The sequence below is a fragment of the Columba livia genome, chromosome 7, assembly GCF_036013475.1.
Source record: "Columba livia isolate bColLiv1 breed racing homer chromosome 7, bColLiv1.pat.W.v2, whole genome shotgun sequence".
In the NCBI taxonomy this organism is placed as follows: domain Eukaryota; kingdom Metazoa; phylum Chordata; class Aves; order Columbiformes; family Columbidae; genus Columba; species Columba livia.
Window position 1 is genome coordinate 36,008,623 of NC_088608.1, and position 19,074 is coordinate 36,027,696.

The 19,074-nt window shown below is 53.1% G+C and overlaps 3 protein-coding genes across 3 annotated transcripts; 2 read left to right on the forward strand and 1 right to left on the reverse strand.

Moving 5' to 3' along the window:
* The first annotated feature begins 46 nt into the window (after positions 1–46).
* Positions 47–1,128, forward strand: YBEY (ybeY metalloendoribonuclease). The gene is made up of 3 exons (XM_065069346.1): positions 47–385; positions 787–855; positions 983–1,128. The coding sequence occupies exons 1-3, from the start codon at positions 47–49 to the stop codon at positions 1,067–1,069; spliced, it is 495 nt and encodes a 164-aa protein (XP_064925418.1). The 3' UTR covers positions 1,070–1,128.
* Positions 1,129–1,151: 23 nt separating this feature from the next.
* Positions 1,152–11,143, forward strand: POFUT2 (protein O-fucosyltransferase 2). Its single transcript, XM_065069344.1, has 9 exons — positions 1,152–1,337; positions 2,114–2,364; positions 3,402–3,546; positions 3,869–3,979; positions 7,185–7,251; positions 7,789–7,914; positions 8,479–8,659; positions 8,939–9,062; positions 9,324–11,143. Exons 1-9 carry the CDS (start codon positions 1,168–1,170, stop codon positions 9,475–9,477), a joined length of 1,329 nt encoding a protein of 442 aa, XP_064925416.1. The 5' UTR covers positions 1,152–1,167; the 3' UTR covers positions 9,478–11,143.
* A 1,325-nt stretch (positions 11,144–12,468) lies between these two features.
* LOC135579927 (maestro heat-like repeat-containing protein family member 6) lies at positions 12,469–18,102 on the reverse strand. Its single transcript, XM_065069981.1, has 12 exons — positions 17,199–18,102; positions 16,858–17,012; positions 16,361–16,508; positions 15,959–16,146; positions 15,732–15,869; positions 15,045–15,159; positions 14,614–14,751; positions 14,218–14,394; positions 13,930–14,142; positions 13,485–13,589; positions 12,964–13,453; positions 12,469–12,671 (listed from the first exon to the last, which is right to left on the reverse strand). The coding sequence occupies exons 1-12, from the start codon at positions 17,928–17,930 to the stop codon at positions 12,607–12,609; spliced, it is 2,664 nt and encodes an 887-aa protein (XP_064926053.1). The 5' UTR covers positions 17,931–18,102; the 3' UTR covers positions 12,469–12,606.
* Positions 18,103–19,074: the final 972 nt, after the last annotated feature.

Consider the following 19,074-nt stretch of genomic DNA (forward strand, 5'->3'; position numbering starts at 1 on the left):
GCTGTCACCGGCGGTGTGGCCGTTCACCGGCGCTGCCGCCGCCATCATGAGCGTGGCGCTGCGGAACGCCCAGCGGGCCGTGCCGGTGCGTCGCGCCCCGCTCCGCCGCGCCGTGTGCATCCTGCGGGCCGCCCTGGGCGCTTCCCGCTTCGACGTGGGGCTGATCTGCGCCAACAACGGGCTGATGCGGCGCCTCAACGGCGCGTACCGGCAGCGCCCGGAGCCCACCGACGTCCTCTCCTTCCCCTTCCACCGGGTGGTGGCGGGGGAGCTGCCGCGGCCGAGCTGCCGCGACGAGTACAACCTGGGGGACATCTTCCTGGGGGTGGAGTACATCCACCAGCAGTGCCGCGACACCGGGGAGGACTTCGATGGCGTCCTGGCGGTGAGCCCCGCCGCGGGCAGCGATCCCCCTGACCGTGCGCTGCAGGGAGGGACAACCGCGGGGTGTCCCCCGGGGACAGGGTGCCGGCTGCCGCTCCCCTAGCCCGGCTAGGCTAAACAAGGGGGCCATGATTTTGCAGCGTACCCTGGAAAGATTAACTCTGTGTTTTAAAACTTATTGAACTGGCGGGTTGGGACACTGCCTGATCTTTGTGGTTTTCGCATTTCCCCGCACATTCTGGCAAAACGTCGGGTGACGTGGTACAGGGTTAGTCGTGATCACCCCTCGCACCCCGGCTTGTGCGGGGCAGGCTTTGGCGCTGGGGCCGTCTGCGCAGGCGAGGGGCTATTGCTGGGGTTCCGTTCGTCACACATGTCGCTTGTTCTTGCCTCTTCGCTCAGGTGACGGCAGCCCACGGATTGTGCCACTTGCTTGGCTACCAGCACAATACCAAACCCGAGTGGCAACAGGTACGGCGATGCCGTGGCGCTGGGGAAGGCGTGCGGTGCCCGTCTCAGGTCGCACCCGGGTGGAAAGCATCTCCCCGCCGCGCACTCCCGTGGCCGGGGGGTGCTGACCGCGGCTCCTCTCCCGCAGATGTACCAGAAAGAGGTGGAGATCCTGGAGGAGCTGAACCGGGTCACCGGCGCCAGCCTCCGGCCCCTGACCGCGGGCCTGTTCTGAGGCAGCCGCGCCGGGGACCCCGCGGCCGCCGCTTCCCTCCCGCGCACCGAGGGGCCGGGCCGCCGCCGGGGCCGCCCCGGACGTGGCGCGGCGCGGGGATGGCGGCGCCCGGCTTCAGCCGCCGCCTCCTGCTGCCGGCGCTGCTGCTGCTGGGCCTGGCCGCGCTCGCCTCCCCGCCGCCCGCCGCCGCCCAGCCGCCTCCCGCCGCCCTCCGCGCCGGCCACGCCGCCTCCTCGCTGCCCGCCGCCGCCGCCGCGCCGCGCACCAGGTGAGGAGCGGCCCCCCAGCCATCGCCAGCGAGGGCCCGATCGCCCCGGGCCGGTCCTGCCCGCCAGGGTCAGCCCCTGTCGCTCCCCGGGGCCCCATGTGCCCCACACAGGCGACCTGCCGTGTCCCTGAGCCATCGGCTGGTGGGCATGTAAAGGTCTTCCGTACCTGCTGCTGCTCTTTATGTCGTTTCTGTAAGATGCTGCTGTTGCTGTCTTGGGGCTGTTCTGCTGGGGACATCTGCCTTTTCTCACACATGCAGCCTTTTCTGCTGTCCCTCCTGAATATGTCCTGCCTTTGCATGCAGCTCTACGTGCCTCTGCTTCATCCCCTTACAACTTCTGAGTACCACAAACTCCTGAAAGAGGAGCAGTTTCCATCCCAATAGAGGTGCTCGTGTCCCTGAGCCATCGGCTGGTGGGCACGTAAAGGTCTTCCTTACCTGCCGCTGCTCTTTGCATTGTTTCTGCCAGATGTTGCTGTCGTAGCTGTCTTGGGGCTTTCCTGCTGGGGACGTCTGCCCCACAGCAGGTGACATGCAGCCTTTTCTCCTGTCGCTCCTGAACATGTCATCTTGTCTTCAGATTCAACTCTGTGCTCCTCTGCTTCATGCCCTTACAGCTTCTGAGTACCACAAACTTGTGATGAAAGAGCAGTTGCCATCCCAATAGAGTTGCATCACATGATTGTGGGGTAAAAAAAAAAAAAAAGAGCAAACCACAAACTTGTAAAAAGTTTAAAATCCCTGAAGTAATTGTACTGCTTTGTTCTCCCCAGATACCTGTTGTATGATGTAAATCCTCCAGAAGGGTTCAACCTTCGCAGGGACGTCTACATCCGCATTGCTTCCCTTCTAAAGACCCTACTGAAAAGTGAAAACTGGGTGTTGGTTCTGCCTCCCTGGGGACGCCTGTATCACTGGCAGAGCCCTGACATCCTTCAGGTCCGCATCCCTTGGTCTGAGTTCTTCGATGTCCCCAGCCTCAACAGGAACATCCCTGTCATTGAATATGAGCAGTTCCTTGCAGGTAGAGCATGGAATCATACGGTCTACAATTGACTAGATATTTAAGGTGGTTTACGCAGAGTTTTATGTGCTTTTATCCTTATACATAAAATAAAAGTTAAAGGTGGCAAGAGGAGGGGTGGGAAAGGATTGTGCTGAGTAACAAACCACTAGGATGAAATAAACCCAATTATTTGGCAGCTCATTTGATGTAGTACTGTTGGCCCTCAGACTTCCTGGAGACCCCAGAGAAAGCTGATGCCTCTGGTTAAAAACAAAGATACTTCTGCGTAATTTTGGCCATAGTAACAGCCCTGTAAGGGGAGAGAGACATCCTGCAGCTCTCTGTTGAAATGCAGACAAGCAACCTTTTTCTGGAGGTGGCTGAACAGTAGAGGCTGTACAGTGGGTTCTTTGGTGAACCTACTTTTTCATCATTGATGCTGCATTTACTCAAAATACTTATCCCCTGCTTTTTGTGTACAAAATAGTATATAAGAGAAAGGCTTTCCCTAAAAATGTGGAAACTGTGACGTTGATTCCTTTAGGGTTTAATACCACATTGAGCCAAATGCCATCACATCACCAAATGCCAAAATCTGCAGCAGTGTCACAGACTTTTTCAGCAAAGGTAATAAAGACCACCAAATGTCACACCTCTGCAAAGAGCTCCGGAGAGATGGTTGTCCCCTACCTTTCAGGAAAAGCAAAAACAAAAACAATCATTTAGAAGCCCTGAAATTTGGGGGAAGAAGGGCTTGTAGTTGTCATTTTCTTGGAGAGACTCTTTCCATAGCAGACACCTGCGGCATTGAAAACCACTGTGCTTCATGGCGTGTTTTACTCAGCTGGGTGGGAGTACCAGTTTGTCATATCCCCTGACCTTTTTAGCTTTCCTGGCTCACACAGAACTTCCTTTCCTTTTTTTATAGTGAAAACAAAGAGAGAGTAGTGTAGTATTAGCATTTCTAGCATAATTTTAACTGCAAGTGATGTGAGTTCATATCTTTATTGGGTGGTTTTCATGCTCACAAATGCTTTGCTGTGTCTTCTGCTCAGAGTCAGGTGGGCCCTTTATTGAACAGATTTACGTCCTACAAGGCTACGCAGAAGGATGGAAAGAGGGAACATGGGAAGAAAAAATAGACGAAAGGCCATGTATTGATCAGCTTATGTACTCCAAAGACAAACATGCGTACTACAGGTAACATCTAGCAGTCCTTTCAGTTTTGTTTTGAGTTTTCAGTGAGACATTGGCCTGCGCTAACAAAACAGACTTGCACAGTTGTTGTAGTGTTGTCTGAATATCTGGGTGCTTGGGGTTCACTTTTTATTAAAACCCCATCAATAATAGGAATGTACTAGAAGAGCTAATTTTAGAAAGTTGTTGTTTCACACAGAAAAAGGAGCTGCCTGGTTTATTTATATATCATCTTTCTGGGGTGTACTGTTTATTTGTTTGATTATATATATGGCATTAATTTAAAATACAAACCTGTGAACCAATACTTTGTGTTCCCTTTCAGGGGATGGTTCTGGGGTTATGAGGAAACGCGGGGCCTAAATCTCTCTTGTTTGTCTGTCCAAGGATCTGCCTCAATTGTGGCTCCCATCCTTTTGAAGAACACTTCAGCACAGTGAGTTGCCTTGTATTCCTATTTGTTGAAGTGTAGTGTGCTCACAAAGCCATGGCCAGGTGGGCAGGGCAGGGGGAACTTAGAGCCTACGTCCCGCTGTTGTGATACTTCATCACTGAGTTATTGTAATCCACTGAAATCATTACAAAAAGGAATTTGCACTGTAAGAAACACCTAATTGTAAGCTAGGTTAAATACTGCATTGCTAAAACTAAGAGGAAATAGCCTTGAGCTCCTTTGTATTCTTAGGTAGCTAAATGTCCTTGCCACTCTGCGTTTACATTTTCTTTGCCCTCCAATGCTGGGTCAAGAGGGAAAAAACAGTGGGAAGAAGAAAAAATCTCTGTCTATGAATACATCAGGGGAATAAATCCATAGAAGAAAAGCAGACTGTGTAAGCTGAAGTGCAGTTTTGCCATGAAAGCAAAAACATTCTAAAATTTGACACTGATACAATTTAATTGGAAATGAGATGAAGGTTCCCCTAAGCAGAGCCATGGAGATCTGTAGTACCAGCTGCTGGGAGCAGAGAAGGCAAAGTCCCATTTTTTCATAGGAATGTTGTTTTATTTGCAGGAATTATACCATAATCTTTGCCAGTGACAGCAGAAAACTGGATTAAAAAAGCCATAGAAATCCCCATGTTTAGCCCTACAGTTAACTCTTCCATGGCAACTATCAAAGGTCTGGCAATGCGTAAGGTCAAGAGGAAAATTAGGATAGATGCCCAAGTATTCCTAACATGCAGACAAGGTGTAGGTCAATCTAGTTTATTGTCTGAAAGCCAAGACTGGCTAAAATCAGATGTCTGGGGAAAAGTGTAAGAATTGGGCAGGTGTGTATAATAGCTGCCCTAAGTCCTGTCACACTCTTCAGATTTGCGGTTGTAGGGACTTTCTGAGCCAAAAGTGATTTTCACATCTTTTCTATCCTCCAGTGGGCTGTGCAGCTTCCCTTTGAACCCCCGTGCACACTTAGTATCCACAAAATCTTGGGAAAAGACCGAAAGGTTTTGCACCTAACTGCGCATCCCGTGAAAACCCACCTCCTCTTGTAACTCCTGCCTGCAAGTTTCATCTAATGTCCCTTAGTTCATGTAGGGCAAGAGACAGTGAACAAACAGCTCTTCCATACTCACCTCCACGCCATAGGTGATTTTACATCTGTCTATCGTATCCTCCCCGAGTTGTTTTTCATGTGAAAACTATTCCATGCCATTGGTCCTCGCTGCCTTTCACTGAACCTCTACAGTTCAGCTGGATCCTGCACACTGAGTGCAGGTGATCCTGTTACACAGTGGTACAATGACACGCTCTGTTTAATGCTCTCTTCTTTTTCTGGAAATTCCCAGTATACAAGTTCTTTTCTTTTGACCTTTGAGTATTGTCTTGGCATTTTCATCAAACTGTCCTCATTCCTGAGCATCGATAGTTAGCACAGAGCCCTTTAGTTATCAGGTGAAGCCAGTATTTTTTTTACTAGATGCACTCCTAATTAGGTTTCATCTGCTGTTTTATTGGCCAGTCCTCAAACTTGAGTTCCTTGACAGCTGTTGGGTGAATACTGCCCAGTGTTGGCCATTAGTTGGTTCATTTTGTCTAGCTGTTCCACCACTGGACATTTCCTATGGACACTTTGGTTGGAGCACAAACATGTTCCCTTTCAAAAGTACTTCTGGCATGGGAGTCTTCCCAGCTCCTCCACCTAGCGGACAGCTACCAAAAATTACATTAGCTGTTTCTGTAATGACATTACTGTTTCTAAGTGCTTGTTAAGCCTTTAAGTTCCTTTTTCTTTGTATTGGAACGAAGATTTGTCATTAGATTGAAGGCCTTTATTTTTCGTTGTGCTAACTCTATTTTGACCTTCTTTATTGTCTTTTCTGTTTAACTTCATGCAGTTTTGAGCTTTTCCATTTTCTTCACTTGGACACTACTTCTGCATTTTTGCATAGTTTCGAAACTGGATGCAACTGCGGTAACTTTCCTTGGGCCATTGTTGATCCAGTTGGATGTTGAAGATGAGTGTGTTATGGCCACTGTAATCTCAGTAGCTCTGAGATTTTGGTCCATGTCTTGCTGCTTCTCAAGACAATGTCAGGTGCTGCTTCCTGCCCAGTTGGTTCGTGGAACTGTCTTTGATAGTGTCCGAAACGGCAGTTGCTCAGTCCCGTCCTGCTACGACACCTGCTCATCCTACCTGGGGACAGTTGAAATCTCCAGTGGTGATGGTGACTTGTGGCCTCTCTGATCTGCCACGTTGCCCTTTTGGCCAGACGATCAGTTGTGTGGTCCTGGTATTGCATTATTACTCTTCAGGTGTGATCACTTATTGGAATCTTCCTGATATATTTCAATTTTTAATCTAATTCACCTCCAAGCTTCCCGCTACACACAGTGCTGCTTCTCCACCAGCACAATGTACTCTGTTTTCCAGATTATTTGTAGCCTTATGCACAAGTTTCCAGCTGATTATCAGCAGTGATAATCTGAAGTTGATTGGGTATTTGCATCCTCTCGTTTTAGCAGAAGATCCAGCATTTTCTGTGTGTTCACTTATGCTCAGCATGCACAGAACACAAACTAAGCCTACATCCCCTATGCTCTTGGATACTCCCAAAATCTCTTCTGCTTCTTAGAACTTGGAACAGTTATGTTTCCAGAACACAATCCTGAACTGTGTGTTTTTAGGAAAAGCACAGGCTGTTTTCATGGTAGTGAAAAATTTCTGTTTCAGAATTTGTGTTTAGTTGCTAACACACATTTTTGTAGTCTCTGTGTGTTCCTTTGCTGTAGGACATTTTATTCCACACTTCTTGCTCCAAGTCTGAGCATCATCTCATAGGTCGCTTCTCCCCTTTGAGTCACTCTCCCTGTTGACCATCTTATTTCTCCAGCATCAACTACTACGAGGACTACGTGAGAGATTGTTAATGCTTCCTTGTGTTTAACTGTCAGAAGTAAGAGTATCACGTATGAAGGAAGAGAACGGGCATACACAGTGGTACAGTTCCCTTCTCTCCCCAGCAGGCTATGGGTCACAATTTGCTTTACGCAGAACAGATTGGCAGCCTGTCCCTCATTCCCTGTGCTCCCTTTGCAAACAGATCATAGTCTGTGCTTTATCCTCGCAACTGTATAAAGAAACATCGTAATGTAAATTCTATTCCTAAGGGAACTGCACTCAGTTTTACAATTTTTAATAGGTCAGTGATGTTAGACAGAGCTGAAAACCTTCTTCATGACCACTACGGAGGGAAAGATTATTGGAATGTGAGTATTTTCCAGTTAGCTTCTCTAGACTTTCTACTTGGTTCTGATAAAAATTCCATAACCAATGTGTGCTTCACTTTTGCCTGGGGTTTCTTTTCTTGAAAGTAACTTGTGTCGTATGTTTCAGCAGTGTATGCTTAAAGATGGTCTTCAGGCTGCTGTTGATTAATGTGATGCAGGTTGTCCTGGTGTCTCATCCCCAGAGATTCAGGGCTGCAGGGCATGACATCTAGAAGGACCCCCCCTGTGCAACACATCTGCGATCAGCAGGGAACTGCCTTTGTGCCATTATAAATAACTATAGTTTGCTCTGTACACCTGTGTATTGCAGAGTCAGACAAGTATGCTGGTTGTAAATGTCCTTATGATTAAACGGTTAACGCTCAGATGAAAAGTTAGAAATTGTTGCTTGTAGTGCTGCATGGATGTGTCAGAACTAACTGCATCCTGGAGGCTCTGTGTATGTGAAACTGTCTCCATTTAGTCATTTTTAGCCCTCCCTTTTTTCTGACTCGGCATCTGCTCTTATTCCAACAGACCCGTCGGAGTATGGTGTTTGCTAAACACCTCCGTGTAGTGGGAGACGAGTTTAGAAACAAATATCTTCAATCCACAGATGAGGCAGACAGGACTCATTACAAGGAGGACTGGACTCAGATGAAGGTAAAATCATAACAGTCTGTTTCCCATAACAAATGTGATTTTTTGTCTGCATCCTCCTGGCCGTACACTGCAGGGAATTTTGGAAGATACAGATGAATCTAGCTCTCCCTGCTTAAATTGAGGTGGAATGGCGTGTTCCTACTGTACCCTCTTCTCCCTGTGTGAGTTCATGAGTTCATGGAGTCTGCTGAGATGTGGCTGTCTGGGTCTGGGTGCCAGATTTCTGTTACCCTCATTTCACTGAAGGAAACTGGTATTTGTTCTTGGATTCAGAGTCATCTTTGGGTGTAATGTTCAGCTGCAAACTGCCAGTTGTGGGTTTGGTCGAGCAGAGTTGATTTTTTTGCTTACAAATATTTCACACTCTAGTTCTTCTTGTATGATGCAGGCCACCCAAGATGGAAATGTTGCAATAAGTGTCCCAAATACTGCCAATCCATACCTTAAAATTACTTTCTTTAGCTAGATCGCTTCAGAATCCAAAGCTTATGCATTCAGGACTTTTCAGTGTGAATGAATAGCGGTGCTCTCGAGTTTTAAAGTTTACTGATCTTTCTCTCTTAGGTTAAGACGGGCACAGCTCGAGGTGGTCCATACCTTGGGGTTCATCTCAGAAGGAAAGACTTCATCTGGGGTCACAGAGAAGACGTGCCTTCCCTACAAGGAGCAGTGAAGAAAATCCGCAGCCTCTTGGAGACGCATAAACTTCAAAAAGTTTTTGTAGCCACTGATGCTGTCGAGGAGGGTAGGCAGATTATAGTCAGTTTAGGATTGATAACTTTTGGCAATGAGTGCAGCAATTACTGCTTTGTTTTTATAAACGACTGGAAGTTCACGTGTCTCCATAATTCAGTGGGGAGTTGAACAGGACTAAGCAGCTGTTTCCTTCCAGCTTGAATAGCTGGTATCAAACCGTTCTTTTGGTATTTCCCATAGGAAGTTTGATGGTCTCTGCAATGGGAAATTTGGAATCAAATTAGCATAACATAACATAAAAATAAATTCACGTCTTCCCCTTTTTCAGAGGTTGAATTGCTGAAGAAACTGCTGCCTGAGATGGTGAGGTTTGAACCTTCTTGGGAGGAGCTGGAACTCTACAAGGATGGGGGCTTGGCTGTGATTGACCAGTGGATCTGCGCACATGCAAGGTTGCGAATTTGACTTTTCTTTGAGGAGCCGAATCTTACTGTCACAAAACTGAATATTGTTTTTGACCCAGATGTAATTGCTTAAAAATAATATGTGACATGATATTATATACTTGATCTATAGATAAAATAGATGTATAATAATTATATTGTATATATATAATATATATGATAACTTAGTATCATTTCAATGAACATTAACAATTACTTGCATTTTAAAAACTGGCCCTCTTTGCAAACGGATTCTGATTTTTTTCACAGGTATTTTATAGGCACCTCAGTTTCAACATTTTCCTTCCGGATCCATGAGGAGAGGGAGATTTTGGGATTTGATCCAAAAACAACTTACAACCGATTTTGTGGTGATAAAGAGAAAAACTGCGAGCAGCCAACTCACTGGAAAATCTTATATTAAAATACAGAGAAACCCAAGGACTTCAATACTGGTGAGCTCAAAAGAATAAGGAAAAACTACAGGGAAATAGCAAACTACAACTCAGTCTGCCTTCTTCTTGGTGTTTACTTGACATTTGGATTCTGGAGTACAAGCAATATTCACCTTCTTAGCCAGGCACTGATGGGAGTGAGGAAAATGAAACCAGCCTCTGATCCAGTTCTCAGCATAGTCAGGATTAGAGGACAACACTGGACACTGCAATTGACTTGAAAACCAAAATTTGTCCTGAAACTGAGTAACAAATTAAGTTGAAGCTTTCTTCAAACTTCTGAAGAAGAGAAACAGTTTAACTTTTATTAATACAAACTTAACAGAGCTGTGGTCTGTACTGCATTTCTGTATTTATTTTTCATACTGTTCAGTGTTTGCCCACTGCCCCTCTGATCTTGGTTTTGTAACCTGCAGATTGTGCGTAAACTCTGCCATTTCTAGGGGAAATCATCCCTTTTCAAATAGTAATTTGTGAACGTTCAAACTGATGCAACTAGTGCTCGATAAAAGGAGAGGAGGCGGTATTTCTACCTGAACACCAGCTGCTTCTACTAGCAGTCTCTGTGCTGAGAGAGGCACAAAGCTGGGGCTTGCAGCGTGGTAAAAGAAAGGCTATGTTTCTTCTTATGTTTTACCTGCACAAAGGGAACTCTTTTTCCCCCATCATCCTCACAAAGGCTTATTTAGTTGGATTGCTGCAAAAGTCAGCACCCTTTTGGGGTCGCCCATCACTCAGTTCAGCAACAGTGATGCTTTGCAAGGGAGCCTTCTAGAAGGCCTTTCAAGTTTTTGCGTCAGTTAAATGGATCTTCCCAGTAATTTAACAAATAAATTTCCGCTTTCAGTTTATGCAAGAGAGCAAACTGAGGACAATCACAGACAGCAAAGGTCATTTGGCCTCCAAATAATGTGTATAAGCTGAGCAGCAGGGAGCCCTGCAGGTGGGGTTGTGCTGGGATGGAGGTACAGGGAAAGAGTCTGGATCTGCACCACCAGCCAGAGGGAAAGGGCAGCTCCCATTTCAGAAGGGTTTTGTGTGAGTACAATTCTAGCTCTTGCAGTCTCGTGCTGTGTAGAATTGGCTGCTGGAAAGTACTCTGCACCATTGGGTACTTCAGGTGGGTCTTCTGCCCTGCAGGCCTACATGGTTCTGTTAAGCAGGAGAAACTTTTCTCAAGAGTGGACTAGGAGACAGATTTCAAAAGGTGAAGCAGATATTTTTCCTTAAAGTCTGTATTAACAGATTACTTTGCTGTTAGTTGACCCTTCACTTGCTCTTTCCTCTTGGCCTGAGTAGGAGTATATTTAACCCTCCTGCACTGTGCAGTGGACATTTCACAGATGCTCCCAGACAATTAGGTTGTTTCCGCCCATGCAACTGCAGCAGAAGCTGTGAAGACTTCTCAGACAGCAGGAGCAGCAGCTTGCCTGTTCTTCCCAGCTGTTGATCGTACCTTAGTGCAGCAGCTGAGCCTCTCTGGTGACAAAGTGGGGAGCCCAGCGTTTCAGAGCAGTGCCTTTTCCCACTGAGTCAAATGTTCTTGTGTAGCCAGTGCACCATGTAAAGCGATGGTGGCATTTTACATGTAATGTATACCTCGTTAAGAAAAATAAAAAGCTTTGTAGCATTTTATGTGATGTGTCCGTGCTTCTTGTTTCTTCCTAACTCTGCGTTTTGCTGTCTCCTGGCTCCCTAGCATGGGACATAGAAGAAACTTGGATAAAACCTGCATGTGCTGTCCAGGTTTTTTTTATCATCTGTCCCATGAGGACACTAGCAAGGGTAGCCAGCATTACCCTTCTGGCACTGGGAGACTGCACCTGGTGCATCTCAGTGCTGACAGCTGCTGTAAAGCAGACACAGCTGGCAACTCTCGTCCTGAGGGTCCTGGTTACTTCAGGGCCTGACTTTTCCTCCAGTATTTCATGTGCCCAGGAGGCCAAAAAGGCCAACAGCATCCTGGCTTATATCAAGAATAGTGTGGCCAGCAGGACTGGGGAAATAATTGTCCCCCTGTACCAGCACTGGTGAGGGCGCACCTAAAATCCTGTGTTCAGTTTTTGGCCCCTCATCATAAGAAAGACATTGAGGTACTGGAAAAAGTGCAGAGGAGGCAACGAAGCTGGTGAGGGGCCTGGAACACAAGTGTGATGAGGAGCAGCTGAGGGAACTGGGGCTCTTAATCCTGAATAAGAGGAGGCTGAGGGGAGACCTTATCTCTGTCTACAACTACCTGAAAGGAGGTTGTAGCATGGAGGGGGTTGGTCTCCTCCACAAGTAACAAGTGATAGGGTGAGAGGAAATGGCTTCAAGTTGTGCCAAGGGACATTTAGATTGGATATTTGGAAAAAATTATTCACCCAAAAGGGTTGTCAGGCATTAGAACAGGCTGCCCAAGGAAGCGGTTGAGTCACCATCCCTGGAGGTACTGAAGAGACCTGTGGATGGGGTAGTTAAGGACATAGCTCAGTGGTAGACTTGGCAGCACCAGGTTAACTCTTTGATCTTAAAGACCTTTCACAGCCTACGTGATTCAACAATTCTATGACTGTTTATTCAGGGAAGAGCACATGGCGGTGCTGGGATCAGTCCTGCGCAGAGCCCCAGCAGCACAGCCAGCCATTGCCCCAGAGAGAAGGCCGCCGCCTCCTCCACGCCTGGCGGAGTTGGCTCTGCAGTTCCTGCAGCCTGGATCTGGAGGAGCCATTTGCCACTGCAGGTCTCAGCAGGGGCAGAGTGCGAAGTGCCTGGCGTTGGACGTAGGGGCTGCTGTCCTTTGTCGCGTGTTGAACGGCTGGAACAGAGAGGAACAGAGCCAAGGTTAGAGCGCGGATCCGCAGGGACGCCAGGAACCCCTCCTGCCAGGGCCACCCCACCAGCTCTTCGGATGGCCAGGGGGAACAGGGGCCAATGGGATCGGATGGAAGGACCTGGCCACAAATAGCCCACGTGTCCTTGAAACCTCTCTCTGCTCTGCCCCCACCACCCCTCGTCTGCGCAGGGAGCAGAGCCCTCCCCGGCCGGGGCAGGGATTGCAGCTCCCTGGCCAGGGTCCTTCCTCCTCCCCACCAGTCCCTGCTGACACCCCGCTGCCCTCACTCACTGTGGTAGATGAGCCGGAACTTCTCCGGCTGAGCCCTCATGTGCTGCCCAAGGACCCCTGGAAACACACAGCCCGTCACCGCTCCTGCTCGCCCCAGCAGCGCAGCTCCCCCACAGCAGCCCGGCCACAGGCGCCCCTGCCCCTGGCAGGGCTGAGCCCGGGCTCTGCCCCAAGCGTGATGCCCAAGGGCAGGGGAGGGAGAGGGCGGCGGGGAGCCCCGTGCACCCCACATCGGGCAGTGGCGGCTCCAGAGCCACTGGGCCGAATCCTGCTGCCCGTGCAGCACCCGGGGCTGGGGCTGAGCTGCAGCACGGCTGGGAGGGACCCTGGCTGGGGGGTTGTGCCTCACCAAGGAACGCGACGGCTGCCTCTCGTATGGAGTCCTGTGGGCTCTGCACGTACGTCAATGACTGACCCAGGTACTCTGCTGCTCTGCTGCGGCACTCTACCAGCTGGAGAGAGCGACAGGGGATGGAGACAAGGGCTGGTGCAGACTCTGCCCCTGGCCGGGTGGTCCCTGTGCCCAGGACTGGCCTCCCCTGCCAGGACACCCACAACACCCAGCCAGCAGCCGGCTGGTGCCGGGTCTGGAGGGAGCAAGAGGGCTGGCTGCTCCCCGAGGAGCTGCAGTGCCATCCTGTCCCCAACCCGCAGCTGGGCCGGGGCTCCGTCAGCAGCCCTGGGCTCGGGCAGGGAGAGGAGCTTGGAGAAGAGCCCGTGGGGCCGCACACACGAGGTACGGGAGCGTGTGTGGGCTGCAGGCTGGCGGCGATGGGCTGCAGCAGTGGGCAGGGGCACAGCTGCCAGCCACAAACACTGGGCTCGGGGGGCTTGTCCAGGCTGGGGCTGGGGCTTCACGGCCATCCTTACCAGGCACTCGCCGATCGCCTCTGTCTGCTGATCCCTTAACACCACCTGCCTGAGCTTCTCCTTCTTCAGGAAAGCGGTAGCTTGCAGCAGGGTATCCCTACAGGTCTGCAGAGCAGCAGAGATTGAGAAATTGCACCACTGCCCAGGGCACGGGACCTGCGTCCCCTGTGCCTGGGCAAGGCTCAGGGCCTGTGCTGGCCCGTGGCAAGGAGATGCAGCAGGTGGGGAACTCGTCTGCCGGCAGGTTGGTGCTCGGGCAGAGGAGCAGGGCAACCCCCATCTCGGGCACCGGGTGCTGCTGGGGCAGCAGGACAGACGTCCCCCAGAGCTGCTGCTCTGGAGCCCAGGCCAGGAGGTGGCTGGAGCTCTGCAGTCTGTGAGGTGTCAGGGCAGGAGGCGGCTGAGCCACCTCCCATGGGGACACCAGCAGGTCAGAAATCCTCACCGCTGCCACGGCCTTGTTCTCATCAAACACGTGGAAGATCAGGGGGAGCAGGCTCTGGTGCACAAGCGTCTTCAGCGGCTTTTTTCCATCATTTGCTACATGCTCTATCACCTCTTTAAAGATGCTGACGGAGAGCTGTCGCACATACCAGGACTCCTGGTGGACAGGAAGAGGGCAAGAGCTCAGCACCAGCTGCCTCAGGTGCACCTGGTCCTAGGTCAGAAAATCCACAAGGCAAAATGTTTCCTGGCAGCACCCAGCACCCATGGGGGCTGCAGGAAGCCTTACGTTGTCAAAGAGTGGCTGGAGCCTCTCAGCCAGCTGCAGTGCGATGGGGGTGGAAATTGGGACGCTCGGGTCACGGACCACCTTCCTGAGCACAGAGAGGGTCATCCTGACCATATCCATGTCTGTGTCTTGCAGTAGATCCGTGAGTCTTGGCACCAGGAACCGCATTTTTGGGACCTGCGTGGAACAGTTGGAGCAGTTGTGGCAGATGGAGCCCACGCTGCTGCCTCAGAGCCCAGACGCCGAAGGACTCGGGCAGGTGAACAGGGAGGCAGGAGAGCTGGGAGCAGCTACCACAGCTCCCGCAGCCCAGCCAAGGCCAAGCCGCTGCGCTAGCCAGCACCCCTGCCCAGCCCCACGGCACCAGCACGGCTTCAGCCGCCGCCTCCTGCTCACCATCCACGGTGTGTCGCAGATCACGTTGAGGCCTTTGAGCAGCAGGGAACGCGTCATGCTGCAGTTGCTCTGCAGGTATCTTGGGACAAGCTGCAGGAAGCTCTCAGCTCTTACGTTTGGGCCAGGGGAGGCCAGGATCTGAAATACACAGAGCAGTGACGGGGTGCCCGGCCGGCAGGACCCCAGCCCTCAGCAGCCTCTGATTGCTCGTCCTACGAGGAGCCGCGGACGCAAGAGCGAGAGCTGGCGCAAGGGGGGCACAAAACACGGACAGAGGCAAGTGTCCCCCCAGCAGCAGGGGGCCAAGGGCACACAGAGGAGCCCACCCTCTGCCCCACACCCACCGACTGGGCTCCCCATGCAGCCGCGGCTACGAGAGGGCAGAGCGGTGGGAAGCAGCTCAGCGAGGCAGCGCTCGCCATCAGGCTCACCTCCACAAGGAACGCCATGGCAGGGAGCTCACAGCGGGGCTCATTCCTGCTGAGCAGCTCGACCAGGTAGGACACCACAGAGGCATTGAGGTGTCTTGAGACAACACGGATCTCTCTGGCAAGGGGAAAAAGGCACCATCGGCCATGAGCATGGCAGGCAAACCTCTCCTGGGACTCCCTGTCCCCGTCAAGGGCCAAAGACCCCTTTGTGCTCCACTCCAGCCACCAGCAGCATTTGCTCCCACAGGCCCGGGTCTTTTCCGTACCCCTCACCAGGAGAAAGGCAGTGCCCAGCACCAGCACGCTCCTTTTGGGGAGGAAACTGCAAAAAACACCCTTCCCACCCCAAAGCCTTCCCTTTCTCAGAGACCCCTTTCCTGCCCAGGGGGACTCGTCCCCCAGGCTCCGTCCCCGGCCCTCAGCACATCCTGCCGCCGCAGGGGCTGCCCTGGCTGGTGCTGCCTGCAGACAGACCCCGGCTCTGTGCCGTCAGCCCAGGCCCTCGGGAGGGGACGCCGGCGCTCTGGGAGGTGGCTGCTCCTCTGCACCCAGCTCTCCCAGCCTTTGCCAGTCTGCTGGGCCATCACCGCAGACCAGTCCCTCTCACCCAGCACCAAGGGGATTGTGTGGGGTGCCCCCTCTGCCGGGCACCAATGGCACGGGGAGCAGGGAGAAGGGGGCTCTCACCTGGCCAGCAGCCCCATTGCGCAGTGGTGGGTCTCAGCGTGGAGGAGCGTGTCCCAGCCACGCTTACGTTCCACTTCAAAGGCTACAAGCCTATAGCCCAGACGGCAGAGCAGTGCTTTCACAGTCAGCACTATAAACCTGTGTGCAGAGCAAAGCCCAGGTCACGCTTGGAGCCCTGGCTCCAGGCCCAGGGCCATGGCAGGGCTGGGAGGACTGGGATGGAGCACCTGCTGGGGCTGGTGGGAAGGCCGCCTTCCTCCTGGCATTCCCTCCAGAAAGTATCCACCTCGTCTGGCATCTGCTCTGTGCTGTACACAACTTGGAAGAGCAGAGCCAGGAGGAGGCGAGGGAAATACACCTTCAGCCCTCTTGGGAACCTGGGCATTTGAAGTATCTCCCACAGAGCCCTGGTTGCCTGCAGAAAACAGAACAGCCAGAGACCGCGCTCAGTGCCAAAACACGCCTGTGGCCGGGCCCGAGCGTGGACGCAAGGGGAGCGCCTGGCCTGGATGCTCCTAAACCTGCCCCTGCCCCGGGTTTCCAGCCACCGTGGGAGATGCAGTGGCAGGGGACGATGGAGAACCGCCCGCAGAGGCGACCCTGGGGCTGAGCCTGGTCGGGTCACTTACAGCCAGGGCAAGGACGTCCTGTTGGTCCCCGTCACAGGTGGACGTGCTGTGCAGCGGCCAGTCTTCCAGCACGCAGAGCAGCTCCCGGAACACCTTCTTTGTGGTCATGCTGGTGGTGACCATCATCCTCCACATGGCTGCAGCGGCTCTGCAGGCACAGAGCTCCGTGTCACTGGGGTTTTGGCCACAGCACCAGGGCCCGGACAACCGCCGGGGCCCAGGCTGGCCACCGGCCCTGGCTCTGCCCGCTGCCCCTCGCAGGCGGCACCCAGCGGCTCTGCCCCTGCGGGCAGCAGGCGGCTGAGCAGCGGTGCCTTGGTGGGCAGGGGGAGCACGGCAGCGGGCTCTGGGGCTGACGTGCCAGGGCTGGGCAATAGAGGGGCCAGGGGGTCCTGAAAGTCTCTATCTGTCTGCCAGCCTGCACGGGACGGGCTGTGCAGACCGATGGGCTCTAAAGGCTGGGCAGCCCTGAGCCCACAGGGCAGGTTTCCCAGTACCGGTCGCACGATGGGGCACAGCGCAGCAGGGCCACCACCACATCATGGGGGTGCGCGTCGGTGAGCTCCACAAGGGTGTTGTCCAGGCTGTGCTCAACTGACTCGTCCGTGTTGGTCATGAACCACCGGTGGATGCACCGCACAATCCTGGGCACCTGGAGGAAGCACAGCTGAGAGTTGGAGTGCTGCCGGAGGAAAACATTTCCCCAGCTTCCTCCAACAAGTGCTGCCCTTCCCACCACAGTGTGCTGGCCTAGAAGGCTGTTGGGAGCCCAGCGGAGCCAGCTTCAGGGGCCACAGGATCCCTGGGTGGGCTCCAACTCTGGCCACAGGCTACTTACCTGCTTCAAAGTGGAGACCTCGCTTTCCACAAGCATATCCAGCAGAGCAGCACCAGCCTCCGCGTCGTAGGATTGTCCTTCTGTCATGGCCTCAGCGAGCTCGACAGTGGAGCCTTCACAGTCTTTGGGGTGGACAGTTTCCCAAAACAGCTGCGGGAATAGGAAGGGCAGGGAAGAGAAGGATGCCACACCGAGTGCCCAACAGCGGTGCTTGGCTGGGCAGCGAGAGCAGGGCTGGCTGCGGGTACCTTTGCTCTGGGGTTGTGCAGGACATGGGTGTCTTCCTGCTTCTGCTCCTCTTCTGGCAGCTCCCAGTTGGGATCTGGCAAAGACCAAGTGTGGGCAGAGCTGAGGGGCTGCGGGAGAGGCTGGAGAACACAGCCGAGCCCCGTGACAGGGGCTGGTGGGGACACTGACCCCCGTCTCCCTGGCCGCAGGATGGGGCTGGGAGTGCCCGTGGATGGAGCATGGCCAGAGCCCAGCGTGGGGAACAGCCCTGTCCCCTCGTCCCCTCTTTCCCTGGGGATGTCCACGGGGATGGTCCCAGCCGGCTGCAGCCACTCGCCCTGCGGCCCAGCCCGGCCACTGACCTGCCTGCAGCAGCTGGTGCTCCTGCACCTCCTCACGCTGCAATGTTGGGGCAGCCTCAACCTCCTTCTCCTCCTCGTCCTCATCCTCACTATCGTCATTCAGCCAGACCACCCTGGGTGTGAATGGGGGTCTCCACGTCATCCCGCTGCTGTCTGGCCTCAAGGGCTCCTGCTGCAGGGATGGGAGACGTGTAGGAAAAGCGCCGTAGACAGCAGACACGGATCAACAGGGCACAAGGCGTCTGCACAGGGGCTCCTGGCAGCTCCTCTCGCTCCCGTCCTGTCCCGTCGTGTCCTCCGGGCACAGTGAGGTGGTTGCTGTGCCACCAGCACCCTTATCACGGCGGGTCACAAAGGGCCCTGTGACACGGTGCCACAGGCGTGTCACCTGGGGCTTCCCCAGCCCAGCAAACCCACCCCACAGTGACCCAGCACCAAAGGAGCTCCACAGGAGCCGGCTAAAGAGGCACAAATGGCAGGTCACGGTGGGGAGAACGTTTGTGGACATCTCCAAGGACAAGTATTTCAGCCCACAGCTCTGGGCTCTGCTCTTGTTGGAAGCATTAAAGGCTTCAGCAGAAGAACCAAGTGAAGAGTGGTTTCTGGTCTCTTTGTCTACTACACTGCTTGCCTGGGCAATGGTTGCTGAGCACAAGTACCCTTTCTGTCCCCTACCTCAATGCCCTGGGGGCCAAAGCAAGACCCACCGGCTGGAGACGGAAGGGCAGAAGAGCAGTAACTCAAGATCTGCAGACCGATGGTCTCTAAAGGCTGGGCAGCCCTGAGCCTGGAAAGGGGCAGAGGAGGTATCAGCTCAGGCAGCAGCAGCTGCTCCTGGCGAGCATCCCTCCAGCACAAGCCCAGGGCACCACAGGCTCTGCTGGGCATGTGTCCACCCAGGCAGGAATGCTTGATTTCAGCAGGGGACCAGCAGCCCAGAAGGGCTTCTTCCAGACCTTGGCCTTGCAGGGCTGGGTGGAGAGGGTGAGCCAAGCTCCCTGCCCCCTCAGTGCCCTAGAGCGGGCTCCCCACCCCATGCCATCCCCACGATGCCTGCTCCATCCTGCCCGGGCAATGCGCCCGCCCACTGCCATGGAGTGGGGCTGTACCTCCAACAGCAGAAGTGTTCTCTTCCTCTGGACCTTTGCGATTTACAATCGCGACAGCAGCTGCACGAAGCCTTACATTGCCAAAGAGTGGCTGGAGCCTCTCAGCCAGCTGCATGCAGAGCGATGGGGGTGGAAACTGGGAAGCTTGGGTCACAGATCACCTTCCTGAGCACAGAC